The 27,857-nt window shown below is 64.0% G+C and overlaps 1 protein-coding gene across 1 annotated transcript; it reads right to left on the bottom strand.

Moving 5' to 3' along the window:
• Window positions 1-201: 201 nt before the first annotated feature.
• PALM (paralemmin) lies at window positions 202-24,418 on the bottom strand. Its single transcript, XM_053898541.1, is given in 10 exon segments — window positions 202-2,060; window positions 2,062-2,180; window positions 6,055-6,186; window positions 8,653-8,712; window positions 9,781-9,802; window positions 11,222-11,345; window positions 12,655-12,782; window positions 13,063-13,143; window positions 13,549-13,600; window positions 24,052-24,418. Coding segments are annotated over 10 exon segments (1,134 nt in total). The 5' UTR covers window positions 24,057-24,418; the 3' UTR covers window positions 202-1,649.
• Window positions 24,419-27,857: the final 3,439 nt, after the last annotated feature.

The following is a 27,857-nucleotide window of genomic DNA, read 5'->3' as shown; positions in this document are numbered from 1 at the left end:
GCCGTTCACGTGGGTGCAGGTGCGGTGGGCACTGGGCACCGGGGTGAGCCCAAGGGAGCCCGGGGCTGCGGTGCAGAAGCCTGCTCCCTCCTTCCGGCCTCCTTTTATGGCCCGGCCGCCCTGGTGGGGCCACGCCCACCTGGCCACACCCTCCCCCCCCCCCCCCCTTCCCCGTGAAAGCCAAGGACGCCAGGGCCTGGGGCTGTTCACACTGTTTATTTGCTTCTCTGGGAAAGTCAAGAACAACAAGGCCTTGTCACACATCAAAAGCAGAGGGGCACTTCAGCGGAGGCTCACAGCTCGAGGACTCAAGGAGGAAGAGGGGGTCCCACGGCCACTGCCCAGGGTCAACTCGCAGGGGGCCTCTCCCCCTGCCACCAAGGGGCAGAGCTGAGTCGGGGTCCGGGCTGCGACCAGAGGCGACCCCTGCGCCCGCCCCGGGCACCGGGTGGGAGGCCCCTAGGGGAGGGGCTGAGACGGGGCCTCACCGACCACAGCCCACACGTGAGGGTCTGTGAGCGTGTGCACGAACGCGCCTCTGGGGCGAGCGTGGCTGCAACCGGGGAGACGTGTGTGCACATCCAGGTGTCGGCGGCCCCCAGGAGCGCAACCCCTGTCCCCGCCCCCCTCCCGGCGGGAAGGGGACAGGCTCGCATCGGGCGGGGCGGCAGATGGGGGTCTCCTGCGGAGGAAGCCCCCCGCTCCAGGCTGCGTGCTCCCCACCACTGCCGGAAATGTGCCAAGCCCGCTGGAGTGGCAGTGGCCTGATCTCTGGGGTATAGTTGGAGGGGCCCAGCACCCTGGTCCAAGCAGGTCCCGGGCAGCCCCCCAGGGTCCCCAAATTAGCACCAGGAGGAAGAAGGGCCCAGTGGGAGTGGGAGCTCAGGACAAGAAGCGGCTCGCGTGGCCCTGGGCCCCGTGGCAGGGGGACAGCGCAGGGGTCCCGGACCCATCCCCCACGGGGGCGTGTCCCTGGGGCTCTCCCTTCCCAGGCTCCAGCATGCCACCCCCCTCACCCCCCCGGCCTCCCCAGAGAGAGCCTGGGGGGAGGGGCACACCAGGCTGGGGGTATCCAGAGAGAGGGGCCTGGCTTCTTTCCAGGACCCTGAACCTGACCTCCGACCCAGACTCCCCAAAGAAGCATGGCCTCACCCCAGTGGCCTGGGTACGGACGCCACAGCTTCGGCCGGGAAACCCCATTTCCAGGGGCTAAGCGGGGACAGAGCGGGCCCCCAGGAGCCCTAACCCGGCAGGACGTCCCCTCGGGGACCTCATTGGAGGCGGCAGGAAGGCACAGGCAGGAGGCCCAGAGGGCGGCTGGCCGCCGGCCGCGGCTGCACCGAAACCCCGGCCGTGTTGGGGGGGGGGGGGGGGGGCGGGGGGGGTGCCCTTCGCGTCGGGAAACGTGGGTCCGTCCGTGTCGCTCTCCTACCAGGCGCAGGTGCACGGCTCAGTGGCTCAGGGGTGTCGGGGGTGGCGATGGGGTGGGGGACCCCCGTCCCTCTCTTTCCATTGAAAGAACCCTCGGCGGGACCATGTGACAGCCGCGTGTCCGGGGCCCGTGACTGTGGGTGGAGGGCGGGCAGGCGCCGGGCCGGGCGGTGGGTGACTGTGGGTGGAGGGCGGGGCGGGGGCGGGGGCCGGGGGGCTCACATGATAGAGCAGCATTTACAACGCTGCTTCTTCGTGTCCAGGTCCTGGGGGTCGCTGGCAGGGGCCTCGGGCCCCACCTGGTTCTCCTCCCGGGAGGCGGCGGCCGCGGGGGGCTCGGCCGCGCTGCCGTTGGGCGGGGCGGGCTCCTTGAGCTCCACGGCGTCCTCGATGACCACCAGCTCGGCCGTGATGGTGCCCTGCAGCCCCAGCACCTTCTGGCTCTCGGCCTCGTCCTCCACGTTCTGGTAGCCCATGAAGATCATGGTGACCGGGGGCTCCTGGCCGGGCTGGATGCCCGGCGGGCCCGACGTGGCCTCTCCCGGCTGGGCCTGCACGCCGGTGATCTCCCGCCTGGACGGGGTGCTCTGCGCCGCCTCCTTGGGCGCCCCCCGGGCCTCCGCCGCCCCCAGCCGCGGACCCCGCCTCGCTCAGCGTGACCTCGTCGGCCTTGTGGATGAGCTCGTCTACCTCGGAGGAGCTCAGCGGGTGGATCCCGTTCTCCGCGGTGCCGTCCACAGCGTGGACCACTGGTAGGGGTGGGAGAGACAGACAGACAGACAGAGAGTAAGCTGGCTCTCTCTGGGAGGAGGGGAGGCCTGGCAGGGCTGTGGGCCGCCCCCCAGGGTAAAAAGGAATGCGAAACTGAACCACGCATTTAAAACCAATGGGCATCGAAAGCTCCCTGTGGGCGTCTGTGCCCCCCCCAAACTGGCGCACAGACGAAAATGTACAGGCACAGAAGCACCTGTTGGAGACCAGGAAAGACTGGAATCCAGTTGGTGGGGCCTCTGTCTGCTTGCATCCTGCAGTGTTTCCCGGCAACTGGGTCCCACGCCGCTTCAGACCACGGACGTGGCCAGCCCTTGGTCACACAGCCGGCCGGGGCTGCACCCGACCCTTTCTCCTGGTCTAAGTGTGTTTCCCTCCCATGAGGAGTTTCGGGGACCGTGACTTCCTTCTTTGGGTCCCTGTGGTTGACCCTGAGTTAAAGTTTAGTCTGGTCACTCCCTCTCCTGACCGCCCTGGACTCTGTCGCTCGCTGAGGAAGAAGACTGGCCCCTCTAGATACCCCCAGCCTGGTGTGTACCTGCCCCCCACCCCCACGTCTGAAAGGAAGGCACCTGCGTGCATACAATCTCCATAAAGGTGTTCTCCAGATCTCTCCAGCTCCACACTGGTGTCTCTGATCTGGGCTGGAGTCCCCAAGGTCAGGGAGCAGTCCCTGAGGGCAGGGTGGGGTCCCGCCACACCATGGCGCCAGCCCAGCAGACTCCTGGAAACACAGCTGCCCTTCGTCAGTGTTGGGGGGGGGGGGGGACACACCCTAGGGACTTGCTCCTCTGGGGTCGAGGGTCAGGGCTCCAGTTCCCGGTTTCTGGCCAGAAGGAAAGCGCTTTCTACTTTCGCTTTCCAAATCCGGGGGACGGGTGTCCACACCTCAAGGCCTTGCGGCGACTCTGGGCTGGAGGCCCAGAGGGTGGGGCGTGCCCTGGTTGCACGGGATCCAGCCGAGTATTTCCCACTGGCCACTGCCCCCGAGATAGGAATCCGAGCCCTTGGCCGCCATGGAAATGGATCACCTTCCCATTGCTAAGCAACCAGAGTCCAGTCTGGCGGGTCCAGAGTCCCCCAGGCTGGGCCAGGCTGTGCTCAGGGAGGACCTTCTGGGAGCCCAGGCATCAGGCACTGCCTCTGCCCTCAGCCCTGCGAGGTCACTCTTGTCCAGGAGCCAAGGCAGCTGGGACGTGCCCAGGGCCACACAGCTGGGGAGGGCTGGAACGGGGACTCTACCCACCCAGGTCTACGTTCCAAACCACGACAGAGCTGGGCTGCGAGTGGGCCCCTTTCACAGCCACAGAGACCAAACAGCCTCTAAGATCACGAGGCTCTGGGAATCAACACCACAGCGAGACATCATCTCACCACCAACACGATGGCTCCAGTAATAATGATAGTAACTTGAAGAGGGACGATAGCAAGTGTTGCCAAAGACGTGGGGAGCTGGGGACCCTCGTGCACGGCTAGTGGGAGGGGGAGATGGGGCGCCTGGGGGCTCTGTCGGTCGAGCGTCCGACTTCAACTCAGGTCATGATCTCGCGGTTCGTGGGTTTGAGCCCCGCATCAGGCTCTGTGCTGACGGCTCAGAGCCTGGAGCCTGCTTCGGATTCTGTGTCTCCCTCTCTCTCTCTCTGCCCCTCCCTGGCTCATGCTCTGTCTCTCTCTCTCTCTCCCTCAAAAATAAATAAACATAAAAAAAGAAAAGAAAAGAAAAGAAAACACCCAGCAGTTCCTCCAAAGGTAAAACACAGAGTCCCCATGTGACCCAGAAATTCCAAGCCTTGGTATCACCCAAGAGAAACGAAAACATGTGCCCACACAAAAACTTGTATAGCATTCTAAAACCCGAAAGAAGGAAACATCCCAGACAGCCATCAACGATGACTGGATAAACAAAACGTGATCCTTCCAAACAGTGGAATATTATTCAGCCCATAAGATATGACCGCGGACGGACCCTGAGCACACGGCGCTCAGGGAGGGAACCAGACACAAAAGGCCGCTTGTGCGCGATTCCACTTGTGTGATTCCGCGTGTGCGAAACGTCCAGAACAGGCCCATCCGCAGACAGGGAGGGGGTTACGTGGATGCCATGGTGGGCATGGGGGGTGATGGGGCTTCTGTTTTGGAGAACGAAAATGTTCTGCAATCAGAGCACAGAACATGGCGAACAAACCCAAACCCACTGAGCTACGTGCCGAACTGTGTGGGTGTCCTGGACGCTTCCACTCCATATGCCACGTTTGGGCACAGACCCCACTGTGGACTTACTAACGGACTCTGGGCCGGGCGGTATAATTTTATCCCCGACTCAGGCGGCCAGCTCCATGAACTCCACTGCATGAGGAAAGCAAATGGTTTGCCTTAATTTTGAATACAACTTTTTTTTTTAATTTTTTTTTTTAACGTTTATTTATTTTTGAGACAGAGAGAAACAGAGCATGAACGGGGGAGGGTCAGAGAGAGGGAGACACAGAATCGGAAACAGGCTCCAGGCCCTGAGCTGTCAGCACGGAGCCCGACGCGGGGCTTGAACTCACGGACCGCGAGATCGTGACCTGAGCCGAAGTCGGAGCTTAACCGACTGAGCCTCCCAGGCGCCCCTGAATACAACTTTTTAATGTCTTCTCAAAACGTATTTTGTTTACTGAAGTGATCCGTCTCCTTTTTCCTACGATTGTAGTAAATACTGCCCGAAATTTCCCCTCCCTGGGGTTATCTATATACCATCCCACAGGCCATGCCAAAAAGGAGCAAAAGTTTAAATGCCAAAATATTTATGAAATTGCTGTCTAAACACGGACGGATAACACAGTTTAAAAGACAGTTTTTTCTTGGGCCGCCTGGGTGGCTCAGTCAGTTGAGCGCCAACCTCAGCTCAAGTCATGATCTCCCAGTTTGTGAGTTTGAGCCCCGCGTCGGGCTCTGTGCCTGGAGCCTGCTTTGGATTCTGTGTCTCTCTCTCTGCCCCCCCCACCCCCGCCCCGCTCATGCGTGTGCGCACGCGCTCTCTCTCTGAAACATAAACATTTTAATAAATAAAGTGGTTTTTTTTACCTAAAAACAAAAAGAGTGAATTTTATGGTTTATGACTTACAGAGAGAGAGAGAGGGAGAGACAGACAGGCATGTTGGGGCTTTTGACCAAGGCTGCTGCTCATCAGGCTTCCTGCCGGAGTCTCTCACACCCTGTTTCCCTCCCGGCCGCCAGAGGGAACTCCCAAAACCAAACCAGATCTCGGCACCTTGGCCCCTGCTCGCCCCTCCCGCCAACGCTTCACCTGACGCCTCCCTCCACTCTGCACCAGCCCCACAGGCTCCTTTCAGTTCCTCCAGCTCAGCAAATTCCATCCCGCCACAGGGCCTTTGCACATGCTGTGGCCTCCGTGAGGCACACTGTTTCCTTGTGCACCTGCTGTGCGTCCAGTGAGGCCCTGCTCACTTCCTCTGAGGAGACTCCCCTGGCCCCTCCCCGCCCCCGCTAGACGCCGCACCTCTGGGGGTCTTGTCATCGTTATCTCAACAATAGTCATCTAAATTTATTCGTGAGCTCCAGACCGAAGGGCTGGGCCCACGGGCCGAGGGGCTCTGCTAGGGACAGAGCCGCGTCCCCCTGTGATTCGATTCCCAGAGCCCAGCCTAGGACCCAGCCCTCGGCCAAGCTTCGGGTCAGGTTCTTGGAGTGAACAAAGACAGGGCTGCAGGCCCAGTACTGAACGGCCTCTAAGTCAACAGTGGGCTGTGGGGGGTGAGACCGTTCCCCGAGCAGCACCCACGTCAACTCAGGCGGGCTGCGGGAAGGGGGTGGGGTGGGGGCCTGGGGTGGGGGACGGGGGCCGCATACCTTTGGTCTCGTCTTCGTACACCTTGATGCCCTGAGGGAGCGGCTCCCGAGGGAGCAAGGTGGTGCTGGACAGCACCCGGGTCTCCCCCGTCACCTTGTCCTTCTCCACCGTGATCTCGACCGAGTACATGGCTGGCACGGGAGGCACGGGTTACCCAAGGCCACCTGCCCACGTGCCCCCCGCCGGCTGCAGCCAAGCCAGGGAGGGGAGCCGGCAGCGCAGAGCCAAGCAGTGGGGACGCCCTCCACGCAGCACCCCCCAGCTCCTCGTCTGCCCACGGCTGCCCAGCGCCACACGGGCGCCAGCCTGAGGTCCTTTGCTCGGCATTCGAAGCCCACACTCGCATCCCACCCCACGTGGAAAGCCTTACACTGCTTCTGTTTCCTCAGAGCCAGCGGGAGGCCGTGCCTTGACCATGGTCACAGCCAAGATCTGAACTTGGGTTGGCAGGCATGCGTTCCCAGCTGGACCTCCGCCCCGTCCTGGACCCCCCACCCCCGCCTCGGTGGTCAGCGTGTCTGTGCGTCCGTACTTCGGTCAACTATCGAACTGATCGTCAGCTCTTTCACCGTGAAGAATGGAAAATTCCCTCTTGAAATAAATGAGCGTCATTACCCGTTAGAGCCGTAATTCAACAGCCAAAATCCCGCCCCCACTGTACAGAAACCACCACCACAAAGACCACATGGGGAGCCTGGGTCCTAGCAGTGACCCCCGGGTGTGACCATGGCCCCCAGGACCTCGCCCTGAATCCCAGTATCCCACCTTCCCCTCAGGGTCCCCGAGGCGCCCCCAAATCACCATGTCCAAGACTCCCTCCAATCTGCCCCCATAAGCCGCCCCTCCTGGGTCTCCCTACCCGGATCAGGGCAATTCCCTCCTCCTCCGCCTCTCTCACCCCACCCCCCCATCTGTCCATTTGCAAATCTAGTGGGTGCTGCCTTGGGAACAGTTGGAATCTCAACCCACATCTCAACCCCTCCGTGTCCCCTGACCAGGTCAGCTCCCCATCTCCCCCCACCACTCTGGGACCCACTGAAGGCCTCTCCTGCCCTCTCACTGGCCTCCAGGCGCCGCCCACGGTCTGTTCTCCCCACTGCCACCAGAGGGCGCCAGTGAGCACTGGGTGGTACAGGTCCCTGCTCCCCCCACAGCCCTCCAGGGCTCCCCTGTGCTGTCCCAGGGTTAAGGCCTGAGTCCTCCCACAACCACGGGACCCAGCATGACTTGGCCTGCGCTCGCTCACCTCCTTCCTCTCTTCCCCTAGCTCATTCTGCTCCAATCAACTCAGGCCTCCTGGTTATTCCTTCCCCAAGGCAGGTACAAATCCAGCCCCCGGGGCCTTTGCATGTGCTGTGACCTCCACCTGAAACACCTATCTCCCTGTGCCTTGCTCCTTCAGTTCTTTTGGGTCCTTGCTCAAAACTCACCTATTAAGTTTGGCCTCCCCTGAGCCCTCTGATTAAATGTGCCCCCTCCAGCTCCACCTGCTGCCTTATTTTCTCCATAAGTTAATTGCATAGACATTGCCCTTATGAGAATGTCAGCCCCCCCGCCCCCCGCCCCGGGTTGTGTCCCTCACACCTTGCATACAGCAGGTGCTCAATAAGCACTTGCCAAATGACTGAACGAATGCCATTTAATCCACACCCCCGCACCACCTAACACCCTCATCTCCAGACACACAGTTGCGTGGGTTGTGCACTACACAAGGTCACTGGTTAAGGGACAGGGTGGAGCTGGTCTAACTGGCACAGAGGGTCCTGAAGACACCTCCTCCCGGGCAAATGCTACCCTCTGTCCCCTGCCTCCTGGGGCAAAACTGCCTGACCCTGCACGAGACCCCGGGCCTCCCCTGTCACCGTCCAAGGTGTCCTGGCCACCCTGCCCCCAATATGGTCTTCAGCTCCCTCTGTGGTTTCCTGCATCCACAACTCACCCCGATACCAGCAGCAGCAATAAGGCTGTGACCACCCGTCACTGCTCCCGGGTTGGGTCCCTGACCCTGGGCCTGCAGTCAGTAGAATCCCGCTGCCCCAACAGGCGGAGACGGGGAGTCACCTTGTGGCAGAGCGAGAACCTGAACCCCACTCTGTGTGATGCTTAGCGCTAACCCTGTCTCTCTCGGCTTCCCAGAAGCGCAGAAATGCCTGAGTCCCAGCTCGGTCACCTCCGGGAACGGTGCGCTCGCTCCCTATCCTGAGGCAGCCTGAGGACAGCAGAGGAGGGAGGCTCTGCAGTGAGCACGTGCGGGCGTGTGCGGGGGGCCTGTGCGCCGCCCCACAGGCAGGGAGGGGGCAGCAAGGTTAGGGAGGACGCCGTGGGGAGCACTGGGTTAGAGAGCGGCCATGCGAGGGGCCCCACCTTCTCAGGGAAGCTGGGCCAGCGCGTGACCAGGGTGCCAAAGCAGGGGGGCGGCCGGGCCCCACCCCAGGCTCGGGGCTGGGCCTCGGTCCGGCTGCCACCCCCATAACCACAGCTCCTGCTGAGGGTGCGTCTGCGTCTGACCTGGCCCCTGCCTCTCCAGGCCCCCTGGGGCCGGCGCTCAGCCCAGGGACACAGCTGGGTGCAGGGGGTGAGGCAGGGGGCCGACCCACCTGCTTTCATCATGGTGGAGCCTTCGACCGTCCTCACAGGGGTGTTGGAGACTCCTTTCTCTGTTCAGGGAGTGAAGGGTAAAGACAGACATGGCAGTCAGAGGAGGGACGGTCGCACAGACCCCCGGACATCCCTCCAGATACACCCAGACACCTCCAGATATCTAGACACCTCCCCACATGCTCACATACCCTCAGACACCCGGACACCCCCCAGACAACCCCCTGCAGATGCCCCCAGACACTTGGCCACCCCCCCAGATACCCAGACATACCTGGACACCCCCAGACGCCTAGGCACCCCACCCAGGCAGCCAGATAACCCCCAGACACGTAGACACTGCCCAGACACCCAGACACTCCCCTCCACACGTGTGCACGTCCAGAACCCCCTAAACACACACCAGCCCCCAGTCTGTTTCCATCTCTCAGCTCAGATGATTTTCACAAAATCCCTGAGAGCCCTGGGTGGATTTTTTTTTAATTATTCATTTTTAATTCCACAGTAAGACACTCCCCTGAATAATTAACATGCAACAAATCAGGCCAAAGACACTGGCCACCACCTCCAGTCCCGGCTGGTGGCCCTCCTTCCACGCTCCCACATGCGGATACTAGCTCAATTATGTGCTTTAAAAATATAATTTATATTAAATAATTTTAATATGGTTAATACTTTATTATATTTAACAATCACCTTTGCAATTAAATCTGTATTTAAGCACCATACATATTTGTGAAATATTGGCAAATGTATATTATTTATCTGTGATCCTTTTTGAGGAAGGGAGTAAGATAGATCCCACATCTCAAACTTTTGGCTTTTTGTCTTTGTTTCCTGCATGGCAGACTTTCACCTGTGGGCGGGGAACCTTGTCCTTTAAAACAGCGCCCTGTCCCCCGGACTTGCTGAGACGCTGATTTCTTGCCCCCACAGATCCCATTGTATAGACGTGAAAACCGAGGCCCGCCCGCCGGCACAGGAGCAAGGGGACGTGGCCAGAGGCGGGGCTCCACAGAAGCGACAATAACCCCACCAGCCGTCACTTTCCAGGCACCCTCCCCAAGCCCACCACCCGCCTCCGGCCACCAGAGGGCGCTCGGGCCCCGCCCCTCCCCGGAGCCTACCTTTGGGCGTGCCCACCGGGGCCTGCAAGAAAGAAGGGAGAGAGGTCAGGGCTGCGGCCCGCCTTCCCGCTGGGAGCAGTGGGGGGGGGGGGGGGGGCGGGGGGACCCCGCAGAGGGCTCGGCTTCGCAGCTGGTGACCCCATCACAGGGGCAGTCTCCTCCGGAAGGGACCCCCCCACCCCTGCCGTAGCCTGTGACAGCCAGATAATGTCCCGCCCTGCTCAGAAGCCACCGGTGGCTCTCTGTTGCTCCCCAAACGAAGACGAAACCCTTCTCGATGACCCCCAGGGTCCTGGGTCCACAGATTCCCTGCCCGCAGGCCTCTCCTCCCCCACCCCCCATGTCTGGCCAGCCTCCCTGTTCCTTGAACACATTCCTGTCCCAGGGCCTTTGTATGTGACGTCCCTGCACTCTAGATTTCTGCCTGGCTGGTTTCTCACTCTGCACCCCGACCACATCAGGTCACTATCCCTCAAGGTACCGTGTCACGTGCCCAACCAGTATCTCCGTCTCCTTCAGGACGCGGGCATCACGACGACAAGGTCTATACACAGTCAACCTCGGTGCAAGGTCCCTCTCGTCTCGAGCCCAAGCCCGAAGAACTCCCGTTCCATTTCAAAACCCACCTCCTCCAGGAAGTCTGTCTAGGGTTCCCATGCATCAAATGCCTCCTCAGGGACTCCGCGGGACCCTGGGCTGACCCACCGCGGCCTGACCACCCTCCCCCCGCTCTCCTGGCGTGATTCGGTGAGGCCAGGCCCCAGCCCACATCCCCCTGGTCTGCCCCAAGCCAGGCCCCGGAAAGCAGTGAGAGCAGGGGACAGCTGACAGAGGAGCATGTGGAGAAGGGCCCGGACACACGGCAGGGATGCCGGCCTTCAAGACGCCCCCGGGGCCCCTGCCCCAAGGCAAGGTGCCATCACAGCTAGGACACGAGGGGGGAACACGTGTCCCAGGGCTCCTGAATCCTACAGCAGCAAAGGTGCTTGGGAGATCTTGAATCTGTGCTAACACACGGCGTCCGTGAGCTCTGGGTCCAGAGCTCCAGGGTCTGGTTTCGTCAGACCCCAGAAACATGGCCAAGTCCGGTAAAGGCCACCTCCTAGCAGTGCGGCCTCAACCTGTCCGGGTCCCGGAGCTTCTCTTCCCCCCGAGGGGGGCGCTGTTCCCACCGGAATGGGCCCACAGACAGGCGACGGTGGTGGCAGACTCAGTAAACGCAGGGGTGACAAGTGGGGGTTTCGTCGAGAGCTGCCCCCGCGCCAGGTCTCGTGCAAAGTGCCCGCGGTCCCTCCTGACACCCCAGCACGTGGGGGCGCTCAAGGGGGGTGGGGGAAACTGAGGCGCGCAGCGGGGAGTGGCTCTAAAGTCTGAGAAGGGGCTGTGTCTCGCCCTGGGGCTGGCCCTGGTGGGCGCCCCAGGCGCATCATCACCTCCTCACCTGCCGAGAATCTAGCGCCACCTCCGTCTTCTCGTCCTTGGCCGGGCTCGGGGCTGCGGCGCCCTCTCCAGCAGCGGTGGTGAGCGGGCCCGCGTTCTCCAGCACCTCAATCTCCTTCTGGAGCCTGGGCAGGACGGGGGGGGGGGGGGGTGAGCACCAGCACCACCGTGGGCTCCCTGACCCGATGCCCCCCTCCCACCGCTGGAAGCCATTTCCATCCTTCCCCCTCGCAACCGGGGAAACCGAGGCGGGCAGCCGGGCCGGGCTGGCCCGTCCCTGGACCTTCACTGCCTCCGGGTACTTGTCTGTTGGTTTGTAACCAAGTCTCCTGTTTTCCGTTCACACGCATTTATGTTTACAGGAAGCTTTCTCTCTCTGGGGGAACTGGAAAACCCACATCACCTTCCAAATACTGCAAAGTAACGAGCCCACGGCCCCGTGGGAACAAAACAGCACCGGCCGGGGCTTGGGGCTGTGGCCCCTGATGAAGCGAGCCTAGCTCTAGGTGGACAGGCTGGCCACAGTTAGGGTCAGCCTGGAGGGCTTCCTGAGGGAGGCGTCCAGGCAGAGCCACCTGAGGAGAGGGAAGAAAGTCAAGGGCCCCCAAAGCACTTGACTCGTGCGGGACACACGGAAGGGCTCAAGCGAGGCCCCCTCCCCCGTGAAGTCTCCTGAGCTGGCCCTCGTGCCCGCCCCGCCCAGGGCTGCACCCAGCAGGGTGGGATGTAGAAGCCCGCCTCGTCCAGCCCCCAGTGGCCAACAATCCCGAGCAAGTTTCTGCCCTCTGCCCGTCAGTCCTGTCCCGCCCGAGTCCCGCCTCCATTCGAGCCCCCAGCTCTGGCCCCGGGGAACAGCTCGCGGCCCCGGGAATACGCTTGCTTGGACGGCAGGACAGGATCCCAGGTCTTCGTGGTGGGCGGGCCGAGCTGTGGGGCCCGGGCAGGCCCCACGCCTCTTGGACCTTCTCTGGCCAAGTGGACGCTTGGAATTTTGGCCGTCACTTCCCTCCACCGTGACCCTGCCGCCCTGGAGCCGAGCCTCTGCCTGCCCGGAAACCCCAGGCCTTTTGTCCCGGCCCGGGGCGGAGGGGAGGGGGCGGTGGGGGCGGCGGGGGGGGGGGGTCACTTTCCCTGGGCCCGCCCCCCCCTCCCCAGGCTTCCTGCGGGCCCAGCTGCCTGGGCGTCTGAGGCCTGCACCAGCACCAAGCCAGGGAAGGCTCACCGGCGGGGCTGGCGCCAGGAAACCCCCAGGGAGGCCGCTGCGGGCAACTCCCATCCTCCAGGATCCGCCCCGACGGGTCACCCTCACACACCTGCACCGCCGGTGCTGGAAGGAGCAGGGGGTCGCGCCAGGCAGCCCCCTGCCCCCTCAGGCCCAGCTCAGAGGCCCGCACGCCATCCATCAAAGCCGCGCCTGGACCGCACCCCACCCACCTGGAGATGGACCCCTCCAGCAGCCGCGCCCTCTGCTCGTCCTCCCGCATCTGTCTCCGCATGTCCTCATCCCCCTGTGATGCTGAGGACGTCTCCCCCAGCAGCCAGCGCTCCCGCAACGCCTTGGACTGGGGTTGATAGGGACCCGGGTCAGAGTCAGGGTCCGGTCAGCTCTGCCTTCCCACTCCCCCGGCCCCAGTCAGGGGCAAGGCCCGGGTCCTGGGGCCCTGCCCCCCCCCCCACCAGCCGAGGCCCGGGTCCTGGGGCCCTGCCCCCCCACCAACCAGCCGAGGCCCGGGTCCTGGGGCCCTGCCCCCCCCCCCCACCAGCCGAGGGGCCCCAGGTCCCAGAGGCTCTGCCTCCCCCCAGACGAGGCCCGGGTCCCTGGCCGGGCCGCCCACTCAGGACCTTCAGGTGCTGTAGCTGCCGACGGTCGTCCTCCAGCTGCCGACGCTTGCTCTCCATTTCCGCCTGCCACCTCCGCTTCTCCTGACAGGGATGCACACGATGGGTCAGGACTAGGTGGGGGCCACACAGACCCCACCGGGCCCACTAGACGCTTTGCCCACACAGATCCTGCTTTACTGTGAATGGCACCTACGTGGCCGATTGGATCCCTGCCTGTCCTCCCCAGCCTATGCCCCGGTCTGACCCCCCAACCTGACCCCCCCAGTCTGAGCCCCCAGCCTGACCCCCCCACCTGTCCCCCCATCTCCAGTAGAAAGCTCCACTAGGAGTCCACGTTCTGAGAACTGAGGGGATCCCTTCATGTCCATTTTGCGGGGAGGCACTCAGGGTTCCCGTGGGATGCCCTGGTTCTGAGTCCCAAGGGCCCCGGGCTGGGTGTGGAGACCCCGACCCCCATCCACACCGTCTGAGGGGCAGGGGACTCACTGCAATGGCCTGGAGCCGCTCCTGCTGGGATGCGGTCTCTGCCGCCAGGACCCTGGGGGAAGAGAACGCACAAGGTCAAGGTGGGGCCCACCCCAGACTGCTTTCAACAGATCTGGTCAGAACCCAGCCCTGTGCCTTCCAGCTTCATGGGACCCTTCCCTGCCCCCCTCAGAGGCAGCTCTGTCCTGTCCTGAGCCTCGTCGCGGCATTCGTTCTCCCGCAAAGCTTCCTGCCCTCCTCAGAGCAGGGCCCAGGGACAGGAGGGCGGGGCTCTCTGCCTAGAGACTGGGGAAGGGTTTGGGAGGAGCTGGGTCGTGAAGGATGTGCAGGAAAAGGCGTGCAGCCCCTCGCCCAGACTCGGAGACTGGTCAGGACAGCCCTCCCCTCGCCCTCCTACCCAGCAAGCACCTGTCATCCAGCCCCGGGAGGGACACACGGAGGGCGAAGGACCCCACGGGCCCCCTCCCAACCCTTGGACTTGCTATCCTGGGGATTCCCCCGGAGTCTCCCAGGAGCCCCAGTGCTCAGAAAGGGCTCTCAGCCCCCTGGGGAACAGGAGGCCAAGAAGCAGCAAACCCAGATTTCAGCCCCAGATGCCCTTTCTCATCCACGGGATGTTTTCGGGAAGCCACCCAGAACTGGCACGTAGCGGGCTCTGGTTAAACGTCCGTGTGGCCAGGTGCAGCTGAAGGGACAGGCTTCCTGCTTCCGTGGGGGGAGGCAAGAGGCCTAGGACTAGATGGGGGCCTGGTTCTTGCCCTTCCCTCCCCACTGCTCCCCCAAACCCTCCACACATGGTGGGAAACAGCAGAACCTGGCCTCTCCTTTCTATGGCCTCTCGCAGGGCCCCTGGAAGCTACACACAGTAGGTGCTCAGCGAAATGGCTGCACATAATAGGGTGCTCAGTAGTTGTATACAGTAGGTGCTCAGTAAGATGCCTGCACACAGCAGGTGCTCAGCGAAATGGCTGCACCTGAGCTGTCGCCCGTGGTGGGCCTGAGGATCAAGTCTGGCCTCCAGGGCGTCTGTGACAAGCCGAGGCAGGGAGAGGAGGCAGGGTCTTGAGCTCCAGCGCGGACCCCCGCGCCTCCCGGTTCTCTGCCCAAATCCCCAGGATCCCAGGGCCGCTCTGGCCTCACCAGTCTCACGGGGGCAGGGCCGGCGGGCACGGGGGGCGGTTCTGGGCAGCGGGACCCGGATCCTCTCACAAGACCCTCATCTGCACAGGGACGAAGTCACAGACCGTCCTCCCGTTCTGCTTTCGCCCCGACCAGCCCTCAGCCGTGGGCCAGGAGCCACCCCGGGGCCTCCAAAGACCCTCCACAGACCCTCCAAGCCCTCTGGGCCTCGGCTCCCCATCTGCACAAACAGTGGGCACAGACGCCCGAGCTCCTGTTGGGTGCCCCCCGCCCCGCCCGCTGCCATTCAGAAAGGAGACAGAGGCACAGTCACACGGTGTGTTGGGTGAGGTCCCCCCCTGGGACCGAGGCTTCACCCACACCCAGGCGGCTGCTCCCGGGGAGATCCATCCTGAACTGCAATGCCCCACCACACACCCCACTCAGGCTCAGTTTCCTGGCCTTGCTGAGACCCGTGAAGTCATCTGGTTCTCACGCCCCGGCCAGGTGACCCCACCCAGCTCTTCCCTTCCGGGCGGGTGGCACCTGGCCCCTTTGTGCCTCCCAGGGACCCGACAACACCAGCCGCACCCTCTGTGGCTTCCCCCTCTCCTTCCCCAGGGAGGCTGGGTTCGGCCGGGTCAAGTTCAGGAAAGGCTTGATCCAGCAACCTAGCTTGGAGGCCCTCCCCGAAGGGCCTGATCAGCTACGTTTCTGGGTCTGCCACACTGCTCGGTGCGCCCCACGGAGGCCCGCCCTCCACTTCTTGCAAAGCTCACATTTCCCATCTCCGGCCCCGACCACAGCCTGTCACCTGCCTGCCCCCTGAAGGTCCCCTCTCCACCCCCAACAGAGGCAGAACAAAAATCAGAACCACTCATTCTCCTGCCCTTGTATGTCCCTGGCTCCCATCACCCCGTGAAGGAAGTCCCAGTGTAGCCCAGCCCTCCCCACCTCTCCGCCCTCACCCCTCTGGTTCTCCCCCCTGCTTACTCCGGGCCCCAGACCCTTCAGGTCCACCTCAGGCGCTCCAAGCTCCTTCCTGCCTGCTGTTCACTCCGCCTGGTGCCCTCCTCCCGCCGCTGGCAAGTGAAGCCCAGAGAGGGCAAGTCACTTGTCCACAGTCCCACAGCCGGGGAGCACAGAGCTCCGGGCCACCCCACGGGCCTACCCTTTCCCAGCTGCCACGCGGCCCCCAGGGACCCACCAGGAAGACGGTGGAGCTGGGGGAGGGGCATATAGCCACGAGACCCCGGCGCGCACAGGGCCCCGCAGGGCAGACGCGGCAGCGGCCTGATGTTGGGTCCGCACCCCAGCAGGCAGGCGGCCATTCAGGCCGGACACAGGGACACGGGGACGCTCTGTGGCCAGCCTGCCAGGCTGGAGACAACAAGGCAGGCAGTGTCCTCGCTGGGCGGCCTGTCCCTGCCGGCTGAACCAGGTCAGGGGAAGGTCAGGCGGGCCCACTGTGGAGAGGGACACAGGCCCCGGGGAGACAATATCCATCCCTCCCTTCAACGTCCCTGTCGCAGCCCAGAGGGCACAGCCTTGCGTGCCCCCCCCCTCGGCGCCCCTCCCCACGCCTCAGGGCGCCAAAGCCGCCCCGCCCCGGGCACCGCCCCCCCCCCCCCCCCGGTGGGGCCCCGCGGGAGGCGGTCGCCCTGGCAACCGCACCGTCCCCATGGCAACGCGGAGGCCGGCACGCGGGGGCCGGGCCGGCGCGGAGCATCTCCCGCCCCCAAGCCGGGCCTGGGGGGCTAAGGGGTTTCCCGCCCTGGGCCTCAGGGGCCGCTGGGGAGGGTGCGATGCGGGGAGGTAAGGGGTCCGCCCTGCCCCGCTGCTGGGGGTGCCCCCCTTCTGGTGTCAGGGGCCGCAGCCCAGGGAAGGGGATTGTACCCCGAAGGCTCTGGACCTGCCCCTGGAGCCAGGGAGACCGAGGTCAGCCAGACAACGCGTCACAATCCGAAGGACAAAGTCTGACCGCAGAATCCTAATCAAACGGCCACGAAGTAGGGACCCCGGTCCCAGCGCTCACCGCCTTCCCCCAGCGGGGCTCAGCCCCATTTCCCAGGATGGGAAACTGAGGCTCGGGAGCAGGTGAGCACGTACAGGGCATTTGGGAAGCACCCTCCTGACGACGCTGAGAGGCGGCTGGAGTGATTCGGCCTGTTTCCTCAGTGGGCCAACTGACGCTGGGTCCAGACAGGCGGGCTCCTGAGTGCTCCCCTCCCCGAGCACAGGGCCTCCCTGAGGCCTGGCCAGGCCGCACAGGTGGGGGTGGGGGGGGCGACAATGGGACGGCGGGGACGCTCCTCAGGACCCAGCGAGGGACACAGAGGCCAGATGTCAGGAGATGCCGGGCAGAGGACCGAGCTTTGGCCAAAACACACGGTCGGGTTTGGACAGGTGAGAGCTGTCCCCGGCGGCCGTGTGGCCCAGGGCTGGTCACTCCCGTCTCTGGGCCTCCACTGGCTCTGCTGGGCAATGGGCCACAGCAGCTGCCGGTGGAGGGACAGACCCTCCTCCCGGAGGCCCACCCTCAGCACAGGCAGACTCCTGTCCTCGCCTGATTATTTTTACAGTGCCTGGAGCAAATTCTGGGCTCGAGCCCCGATGTGGGCGGCTCAGGACTCGAGAGGGTGTGGGCTGAGAGCGAATGAGATAATCCTGGCTTCAGGAGATGAGCTAATGAGGCCCAAACCCAAACGAGCCGGGCCCTGCAGAGGCCTCGGCTTTGGGAGGCGTTTATATTTTAAAGGCACCAGAGAGGTTACGCAACCTGCCCAAGGTCACCCAGCGGGCAGGATGAGCCGGGTCTGAGGCGGGAGGGGGGGCGTGGGGGGGTCACACACCGGTCCCTCCAGGCCCATGCCAGGCAGCTCCAGTGGAATGAGGGGTCCTGGCCCAGGCAGGCACGGAGCCCAACACCGGCAACATTCCTGTGCTAACTAAAAGGAAACAGCCGTGGTCGTGGCCGTGGCCACGGGTGCAGGGAAGGAGAGCAGAGTCTGGCTGAGGAAGGGGCTAAGGAAGGGAGCCCTGTGGCCCGTCCCCCCACTGGGGTGGCTGGAATGGGGGGAGTCCTAATCTCACTGCTGGTTCCCAGCTCCCTTGTGGGGCCTTCGTCCCCCTCCAGCCCCCAGAACCTTCCTCCCTGTGAGGCCCTGCACAGCCTGGTCACAAGGCTCAGCCTCTTAGCTGGTGTTCAAGCCCCCACCCTTCTCCAGCTCCCTGCCTCCCCCTTTCTTTGCTCCAAGCTCAGAGCACATGCAGCTGCCTCTTCCAGGAAGCCTTCCTGATCTTGTCCCTTCATCAGGAAGGAATTCTCTTCCTCTGAGACCGTCGGCACAGGGGACAACTACAGTCTTTGGTAAGGTGAGCAGCCCGTGAGGCATGGCCGGAAATGGCTGGAAAGGTGAGGCATGGTTGGAAAGCTCAAGGCAGAGAGGCATCACCCCCACAGCGGAAACTGGGATCAGAGCAGGCCACAGATCCAGAGGCACAGTTGTTGCCTATTAACCTGGGGGTAGGGGAGGGGGGTGGACCCTGCCCTGGGCCCCCACGGGGGAAGGGCAGTGGGGCATGAATGGCACCCAGAGGCCTTCTCCAGCTTAGGGCAAGCTGGGCCTCAATCCAGAGGCAGAGACCAGCCCCAAAGAGCTGTGGTCCCTCCCCACCCCTCCCTCGGATCCAGCCACAACCCCCAAACATTCCAGGCATGCTCCCACCTCAGGACCTTTGCACTGGCCGTGTCCTCTATCTGCCGTGCTCTCTCCCGGGACTCACTGGCTCCCTCAATGTCACCTCCTCACGTAGGCCTCCCCTGTACCCCCAACCCCTCACCGGCTCGCCACCAAGCAGCACCCTCATCATTTATTTTATTTCCCCACAAGGACAGGGTCTCTTTCTGTCCATAACATGTCCCCAGCCCCCAGTGAACAGCAGGGTTCAATGAACGTTCACCGGGCCGGCGAATCAGTTAGAGTCTGTACCTTTTCAGAGGTGGCCCCCACCCAAGGGTCCCTCCCCTGTCACATTCCCACCACCCTGAGGACCACTGTCCTGTGACCATCTCTCTTGGAAGAAACTCAGTGTCACATCAGACATTTATCTAAAACAGGCTCCCCGCCTCCAACAGAGGACAAGTAATAAGCCCAAGGTCACCCAACCACCTCAGAAGTGACTATACAAATTAATGCGTAAAACAACCCAGTGTCGGGCGCCCGGGGGGCTCAGTCGGTTGAGCATCCAACTTCCGCTCAGGTCATGATCTCATGGTTTGTGGGTTCGAGCCCCGCGTCAGGCTCTGTGCTGACAGCTCAGCGTCTCCCTCTCTGCCCCTCCACGGCTCGCGCTCTGTCTCTTTCTCTCTCTCAAAAATAATAAACAAACATGAAGAAAAAATTTTAATAAAAAATAAGATAAATTTAAAACACAACCCAGTGTCCATTGATGGATAAACAGATAGAACACGTCCACCACACTCAGGGAGGTCCCTCGGCCGCGAGCAGGAGCGAGGCGCCCACCCCCGCCGCCCCGCGGACGGACCCCAGACACACGACGCTCAGGGAGGGAACCCGACACGAGAGGCCACGCGGGGTGTGAGTCCGCGTGTGTGAAACGTCCAGAACGGGCTCATCCACGGACGGGGAGGGGGCTCGTGGGGGCTGGGGGCTGGGGCGTGACTGGGGATGGGGATGGGGTTGCTTTTGGGCTGATGGAATGTTCTGGAACTAGAAAGAGGTGATGATCGAACAACTACGTGGACACACTGAAAACCACTGAATTGTATCCTCCTGACAGGTGGATTCTGTGGGGTGTGGGTTGCATCGCAAGGAAGCGGGTAGAAAACACTCGCGTGTGGAGTGGAAACAGCTGGGCTGGTGCCAGGGCCCCACGCGCCCCCCACGCGCCCCCCACCCGCCCCAGGGGCGGCGGCGGATCCCCCGGGCCCTGCCCGGGACTCTCGGGGTCGGGAGCGTCTGACTACAAACCGACCGGCAGCGCCTTCTCACTGTGACGGAAGTTACCAGAAGGGACCCTGCCCGTCACCTGGCCTTCAGAGCCCAACACTGCCGCCCCCAACACCCACGGTCTGCTCACCGGGCTGGGCTCCCAGGCCCGGCCCGACCCCGCCACCACCCTTTTGTCCTTGCAGTGACTGCCCCTACTCTGAATTCTCACCTGTCTTTCCCACTCGGCCTGGGCTGGGCTCCCCTCCAAATTCCCAGCCTCATCCGGACTGTCCCAGTGATAGGCTCAGGAGGTCCCCGAATTCCTGCTTCACACCCTTGAGAGCAGACGGACGCCCCAGGGGCGCCTGGGCGGCTCAGTCGGTTAAGCGCCCGACTCTCGATCTCGGCTCGGGTCATGATCTCACGGTTCGCGGGACGAGCCCCGCGTGGGGCTTGTGCTGACAGTGTGGAGCCTGCTTGGGATTCGGTCTCTCCTTCTCTCTGCCCCTCCCCTCCTTGTGCGCACGCACTCTCTCTCTCTCTCTCTCTCTCTCTCAAAATAAATAAATAAGTGTAAAAAAGTTGTTTGAAAACAAGACAGACCCCCAGGCCAACTCCACACACCGCAGACCCTGAGGCCCGCCCTCAGCCATCGGCGCCACATGGAGACCCTGTGCCGTGTGGCCAAGGCGCCCGCCCCGCCCATCCAGGGGTCTGAAGTCAGGTCTCTGGCACCCAGTCACGGGGTCCCTCCTCCCCCCAGCTCTGCCGCCCAGACACGGGGTCCCCCCCTTCCCCCACCCGCCCACACGGTGACTGTCCACACTGAGCCCTGACCTGGTCCTCGGCTTCCAGATCCTCTTTCTATGCCTAGGTCAAAACCTCACTCCTCTCCTGCTTGGACACCGTGGGTCCGTGGCCGCCCGTGGCTCCCCTGCTGGGTGCCCCAAGCCTGGCAGGACCTAGCCCCGAGAGCACAAAGCAAACAGCACTGCTTTCTGCTGAGGCTTTCTTTTCCCACCTCCAGGCCTTTGCACAGGCCAGCCCCCCAGCAGGCACGCCCTCCGCCCACCGAGGTACACCTCTAAATCTCTCTCCTAGAGAAGGTCCGTGAGGGGACGGAGCGGGGCCCTATCCCTACACAAGGCTCCGCGGGTGGGCAGGGAGTGTCACCTAAATGAACAGATCACAGGTGGATGGAAAGAAACGCGTTCCCAGACTTGGAAAAAGGGGGCATGACTTTTTTAAAGAACGTCAACCCACTTCCCAGCCTGAAAATCTGAGACCCTTGAAGACGGACCTCAGCACCTGAGGCAGAAGTCCCCCCCGAAATGCTAATAGCATTGCCCCCTCCTCTAGCCACACCCCTCCTGGGAGGGGGCGGGGAGGCACAGGGCAGGTGGTCCTAGACGCAGGGGTGAGAAGCTAACGTGAGGGTACCTAGCCCCCCCCCCCCCCAGTCCATGGGACACAGGAAGGTGCAAAGACCCCACCACCGCCACCCCCAACCCCGGCAGCTGAAAGGACCCAGGAGCAAATCCCGGCTATGTGGCCTCAGATACATCAGGTCACCTCTCTGAGCCTCAGTTTCCCCACCTTGCAGGGCTTCGTAAGCATCAAGCACACTCACACGGACAAAAAGCCCCGTGCACAGCAAGGACTTACTAAACGTTACCCGCCTTCCCAAGTTCCTGCCACCACCTCTGTTACCGTCCCTTCAAGGGGACACTCACTGTTTCAAGGAACCCCCCTGCTTTCAGAAGGAAATGTCACACCGTGGCCAAGACCGAAAACCAGACACCGCTCGCACAAACATCAGAGTAAAAACACTAAAAAATAGATACAATGAGAATAAACGCCGGTGATTACGTTCAATTATCACTAGACGCTGCTGCCTTTTAACTGGTTCGGCTCTCGTTAAATGGGGAGATTAGCAAGTGTGGCAGAGGTGTTAAGGACCCATCTTGCACCCGGTTGAGACCTTCTCCTGGGAAAAAGGCCGGAGCCTGAGGCCGGGGAAGGAATCTGCTGCGGCCCCATCTGAGCCCATTCACCGGACTTAGGCTGCTCAGGGCTGCATAGCCGGGTGCCCTGGGCCAGGGGACACGCGGCCAGCCCCCCCCCCCACCCCCAGGACAGGTATCCCACCCAGCTCCCGTCGCTCCTCCTGTGCCCCACCCGTCAGCGGGGCCCCCATCCTGCTCCCGGCCTCCCTGGAGGTAGTTACTCAAGGATTTTGGTTAAACCCTTAAGTTGTTAAATTGACACAAACTAACTTAACCTTTAATTTAATCCTTGAATTAACAAAATTTTGATAAATTCTTCAATTCGTATTTCACCTCTCCAGCAGCGCCGGGAGCCACAACCCTCCCTTGTGACTCGGATGGCAAAGCCCGTGGAGGAGGAAAGGGCAGCTGCCTCGGGCCCCTGGAATGGGACCTCAAGCTGGGCCACCAGGGCCGGGCGCTGCAGCAGGACAGGGCAGGATGGGGCCGCTCCCCACCCGCCCGGCCAGCCAAGCCGGGGGCACAGACGCTTTCTCTCACGGCCACTCAGGCCCGTGAACGCCAAGCCGGTCCCACGTCTGCCCCCAGAAAACCCAGCGATCTACCCAACGTGGGGCCCGAGGCAGCATGTCTGATCCACGGGCAAAAGGCACTGGGGCAGGGCCGCAAGCACTCAGGGGCCCTCCTCCTGCTGTGTGACTCTGAGGCAGCGGCTGCCCCTCTCTGGGCCTCAGCAGCACCTCAGCGGGGAATGAAAGGGATAGCAGGAAATGAAACAGGGACCAACCAGAATATCCGCTCATGCCTCCATCCTGGGCGGGCCTTTTCCTTGGTTTTCACCCCTCATCCCCTGAGGCAGCCCCCTCCCCACAGCCACACTCTGCTCAGGGTCTGCGGTCTGGAGGCCCAGAGGCTCCCCTCGGGCCTGGGGAGCAGAGCAGATAAACAAGTCGGGGAACCTAACGCAGGCAGACACATCCGGGCCCTGGCTCCCCTGAGCCCCTGGCTGGGCTCCCGGGGGCCGGGTGGGGGAGCAGGCCGGGCCTTTGTCTGGGTTTTCCAAAGCAGAGGACATCGGGTGTCCCTTCCTGGGGAGGGCGGGCTGCAGCGGCCCCCACCCAGCCGGGGGTGTGGCAGGTCACGGGTGAATCCCTGGAGGAGAGTTGTCGGCTCAGAAAACACACCCAGTGGGAAGAGCAGGGGCGGCTGGGCGATGGGGGGGGGCGGCGGGCTGGGGGGGGCCTCCCTGTCCAGGCCTCCGCTGGGTGGGGGGGGGGTGGGGGGAGGACCTGGCCCCAAGCAAGACAGCTGCTGGCCTTGGCACACAGTGCGGGGGCTGCCAGGACCCGGACACCACTTCTCATCTCCCGACCATGTCAGCACACCCCACACCCTCAGTGCCCACCTGTGGGAGTGGGGCCTGGGGGTTACCCTGACGCCAGGAGAGAGGGGACTCTGTCTGAAACGACTGTGCACGCTCATCCAGCACCTTGTGCGAGAACCCTCCGCTGCTGTGGGCAGTTCCTCGCCCAGTCCCCCGGGGACCCAGGCTGCCCCCCCACCCCGGGGACCCAGGCTGCCCCCCCCCCCCCGGGGGGGGGACCCAGGCTGCCTGTCCCGCTTGCACCTTTAGCCTATGGTGCAAGTGGCCAGGCTCTTCCTTGGCTACACCATTTGGGGTCCCATCCTGGGGACGCCTTCCCTGGGAAGGGATCAGACCCAAGCTCGCCTGCTGGAAAGCACTCCGGGCTCACACACGTCCCAGACCAGGAAGGCTGCAAAGAGGCCCCCTCCCTCCCTCCCGCGGTAGTCAGGACAGTGTCTGCTGGCTGGACCCCGCCCCAGCAGGCGCTCCTGACAGTGCTGTGGCCCTTGGGGACGGCAGCCAGACAGAGGGAGGACTGGTGCGTCCAGGGCACAGGGAGCGAGTGCTCAGGTTGGAGGCGGGGGGGGGGGGGGGGGGGGGTGTGCGGTGGGAGGCTGAAGGCCAGTGCAATGCAATGGGGAGGGGTCCCGCCATCACCCCCACGGCTCCCGCTCTGGAGCCCACAGGTGGCCGAGGGTCGAGGCTAGCCCGGGGACGCGGGCGGGGCTCGGGAAGAGACGCGGGCCTCCCCCTCCCCAGCGCCCCAGGCTGCGCCCCCACCGGCCGCTGCCGCCCCAGTCCCCACACGAGCCCGTGGGCCGCCGCCGGGGTCGGGGATGGGGGAGGCCTCAGGGCGGACGCGGCCCAAGCGCTTCTCCAGCAGAGCTGGGAGGCCCGGGAGGCCCGGGAGCCCCCTCGCCGCCGCCTTCCTCTCCGCGCGGGGGCCGCGACGCGCCCCACGGAGGGACGGGAGATGGGGGGGAGGCCTCGCCCCTCCCTCGCCCCCCTCCCCCGGGCCCCCGAGCCTTCCACCCCCGGCCCGAGCGCGCCTACTCACTCCATCTCCACGCCGAGGTCCGGGTGGGTCCGCGATGCTGGGCGGGGGCGGGCGCCGGGCGGGCGCGGGGGCGGGGGGCTCGGGGTGGGGGGCGGCGGCGGGCCGGGCAGTGGTGGGGGGAGGCCTGGAGGGCTAAGGCCTGGCGGCCGGGGCTGCGCGGCGCGGGGGCGGCGGCACCGGCTCGGGCATCGCCCCGCGCGCGGCTGTTTATTGTCCGGGCGGCGGCGGCGGCGGGCGCGGGGGGTGGGCTGGGCGCGCGCGTCGCCGCCGCCGCTGCCGCCGCCGCGCGTCTTGCGCTCGCTCCCCGCGCGCTCCCTCCCGGCTGCCGGCGCCGCGCCCCCTGCCGGCCGCCGCCTGCAGCCGCCGCGCCCCCGCCCCCCCCCCCCCCCCCCCGTAGCCCGGCGCACTGGGCCCCCCGCCGCGGTCCCCGCCCCCAGCCTGGCGCCCTGGGACCCCGCCGTGCCCCCCCCCTCCCGCCCCCAGCCTGGCGCACGGCCCCCCCACCCCCGCCGCGGTCCCCGCCCCCAGCCTGGCGCCCTGGGACCCCGCCGTGCCCCCCTCCCGCCCCCAGCCTGGCGCACGGTGGCGGGGGGGGGGGTCCACCAGCCGCGGTCTCCTCCTCAGCGCACTGGGCCCCCAGCCGCCCCCCACCCCCACCCCGCGCCCTGCATTCCGTGTCCCTGGGCGGCCGCCTCTCCGAGCCTGCACAGACAGGGTCGCCCCTGCCCAGAGCCGGGTCTGGAGGGCGGAGACGTGGATGGGGACACGCAACCCGAGAGAAGGAGGAGTGGGACCCGGGGAGGGGGTGTCCTGGAGGCTGCTACGAGGAGCTGACGTCTCTGCCGCAGCCCGAAGGGCCGCGAGAGGCCGGTTGTGGGACGTCTTAAACAAGAGCCGCCAGGTGTAGGGCACGTGAGAGCTGGCGCAAAGGCAGCCAGACCTGGCCGAGGAGGGTAACAGCTGCGCGCTTCCCCAGCGCTGGGCCTGGTCCTGCGGCTGGAGGACAGTCGTACGTTTAATCAGCCCCGCCCCGCCCCCCCTTAGCCACACTGCAGACCCAGGCGGCCAGAGTGAAGGAAGGGGCCGTTCAGAGGCCACACAGAATGCAGGCTTTGTCCTGGGGGCGCTGGGGAGCCATAGCAGAGTTTAGAGCAGGTGAGGATTCAGCCTGTTTTACTTATTTCTGTGAAGGCCTTTCCTGCTGCCAGGAGGGGATTGAGGACAGCAAAGAGAGGGGGCTTGGAGGCTGGACGGATTCTGAAAGGGGAGGCAACAAGATTGCCACCAGATGGGACGTGGGATGACAAGTACTGGGGCCCCCCTGTCTTCTGGGGACCCCCTGGAAGGACACGATGACACAGACAGGGTTGGAGAGATGACAAGGGTGACATCGGGTGGGGTTCAGTGTGAGGCCCGGCCTGGGCTAGTGGTGGGGAGGCCTGGACAGGAGGATGTGGGGAGCAGGTGCCGGTGGCCCAAAGAAGCAGCTAGATGCCCCGCTGTCTCCTTGGTCCCCCGTAGTTTGTCTTGAGTCCTTCATGATGCCAGTGTCACCAGGTGGGCCCCCCAGACTGGGAGTGAGGCAGGACCTGTGCCCACCAACGTGCAGACCACGGCCCCGACTTACCAGGCTCTCACGGGAACACTAGCCCCTGACCCTGAACACGTACTGGGGTCTGGAGTGGGGGGAAGTCGGTTCTTCCCTCCACTCAGCAGGGGCTCAATGAGGGGGTGGGTGTGTGCGTGTAGAAAGAAACAACCTTGAATGAGCTCTGAACGGGGAGGGACATCGATACCTTTCCTTTCGTGGGTCTTTGCCTGTCTCTCTTTACGACGGATGTACATTCGCTTAGCATTAAACCGGTGAGATGAAATAGCAAGCCTAGGGCAAACCAAACAGTCCCGAGAAGCATGGGAGCCCTGGGGTTGAGTGCCAGCTCAGCTCCGTGTATCCTGTGTGCCCTTGGGTCCGTTTCTTAACCTCTCTGGGCCTTATTTCCCCCGTCCTAGGACCGCTGGGAGGGTTGATGGAGCGAATATACACAATGCCTTGGAGCAGCGTCCGGCACATGCCCACTCAGGGCTTGGCACTTTTTCCGTGAAGGGCCAGGTAGTAAACACTTCTCAGCATTGCAGGCCGATCTGCGTCGCAAGGACTGGAGTCTGCCATCGCAGCGGGAGAGCGGCCAGAGGCAGCACACAGATGCACCCGTGGGGCTGTGTGCCACTAAAACTTTGTGTATGTAACAGGTGCTCGGCCGGTCTGACCCTGCGCTAGGGGCTCGGCGAAAGCGGGCCGTGCGTGCGTTCACCGCTACCCCTCTGCCTCTGTGTCCGTCACGCCCCCAAACATTTCTTGAGCCCCTGATGCTGTTAGGTGCCAGGCTTGCAGAAGCCTTGTCCTCGGAGAGGGGGCGCTTTTGTCTACTACGTAAATGATGCAAGCTTTGAGGTTTGCGTTTTGTTCAGGGACCGGAGGGAAAGGAGAGCGTACGGATGGAGAGGGGCAGGTGATAAGCCATTCCCGTCCCTCGCCAGCCCTAAACTTCCCAGGGTGCCCGCCTCCCTCAGATCGAAAGCAGAGTCCTCCCTGAGGCTCTCGGGGTCCCCAACAGAGACCCCGACATCCACAGACCGCTTCCAGGGGGCCAGCCCGGAGGTGGTGCCACAGGAGACAGGGAGATGAGGCAGAGACGGTGGGTGGGCATCCCCCCCGCCGGTGGCACATGTGGCAGGCGATGGCCGGGAGGTGGGCAGGGCGGGGTGTGCCGGGGGCCAGAGCTGCGTGTTCTCCCCAAGAGGCGGCCGCATCACCCACTCCCCTCCTCTCCGCTCGGCACCCTGCAGCCCCCATCCCAGTCCGGGGGCATGGTTACTGGACCCTCGGCCCACACCTCCCCCGGCCACTTGCACCCACCGTGTCCCTGATGACACTCCTTCCCCCTGCTTGTCCTGGGCGTGTCCCCCCCCCCCCACCAGGGCTCTGCCCAGCAGCCCCTGCCCTGAGCTCCTGCCTGTCCCCCGCCCCACCCCCACCCCCGGACGTCCCCTGAGGCCCTGGGACTTCAGGACTCTCTCATGCCGGGCTCTGTGCCGGCCCCCAGAGCCCACCCATCCCCTGTCACTGAGTCAGAGACGCCCTCACCTTCCCCAGCCCTGACCCTAGCTTGGGCCTTGTGTCCTGTCACCCCCCCGCCTCCCAGCCCCGGAGCCTCCCAGGTCTCTCTGCTTCCTCTGTGGACGCCACTGTCCCCATCAGACGCCTGCTGTGGCTCCCCGGGACCCGGCACCCTAATCCCGGGTCCGGCTGAGCCCTGCCAAGCCCGGGCCTCCCTTCACCTCCCCCACCCGCATCCCAACATCCGCGTTTGCACCCTCTGTGCCCACCTCCAGGAGGACCTTCCCCACTTGTCCACTGTTACTGGGTCTCCAGGCTTCCCTGTTTTAAAGCCCTACCCCCTTCCCCGTCCTTCTCTGGCCGCTGTCTTACCACCTAGTACTTCTGGCAGACGACGTCATCTGCTCGGTCCACCGGGCACACACTGGCCTGTCTTCCCTGCTGCCGTGTCCCCGGTGCTCAGTAAACAGCCGTGGGATGAGTGGCTTCCTGCCTCCCGCCGGGCACTGTGACCACCCCCCCGCCCCGTGGGGAGGATGGCAGGCACTACTGCAGCTGGCCGGTGGGCACCCAGCCCCTCGCTGACCCTTCGCTGGGCATCTCGAGATGCCCCAGGGTCACCTGTGCCCCAGGCTTGTGGGGGGGGTGGGGAGCGGCTCTGGCCAGGCTGCTTTCCCCAGTGCCCTCC

The sequence above is a fragment of the Panthera pardus genome, unplaced genomic scaffold (assembly GCF_024362965.1).
Source record: "Panthera pardus isolate Hobbes unplaced genomic scaffold, ASM2436296v1 HiC_scaffold_8, whole genome shotgun sequence".
NCBI lineage: Eukaryota > Metazoa > Chordata > Mammalia > Carnivora > Felidae > Panthera > Panthera pardus.
This window is presented reverse-complemented; position numbering and strand designations above follow the sequence as displayed.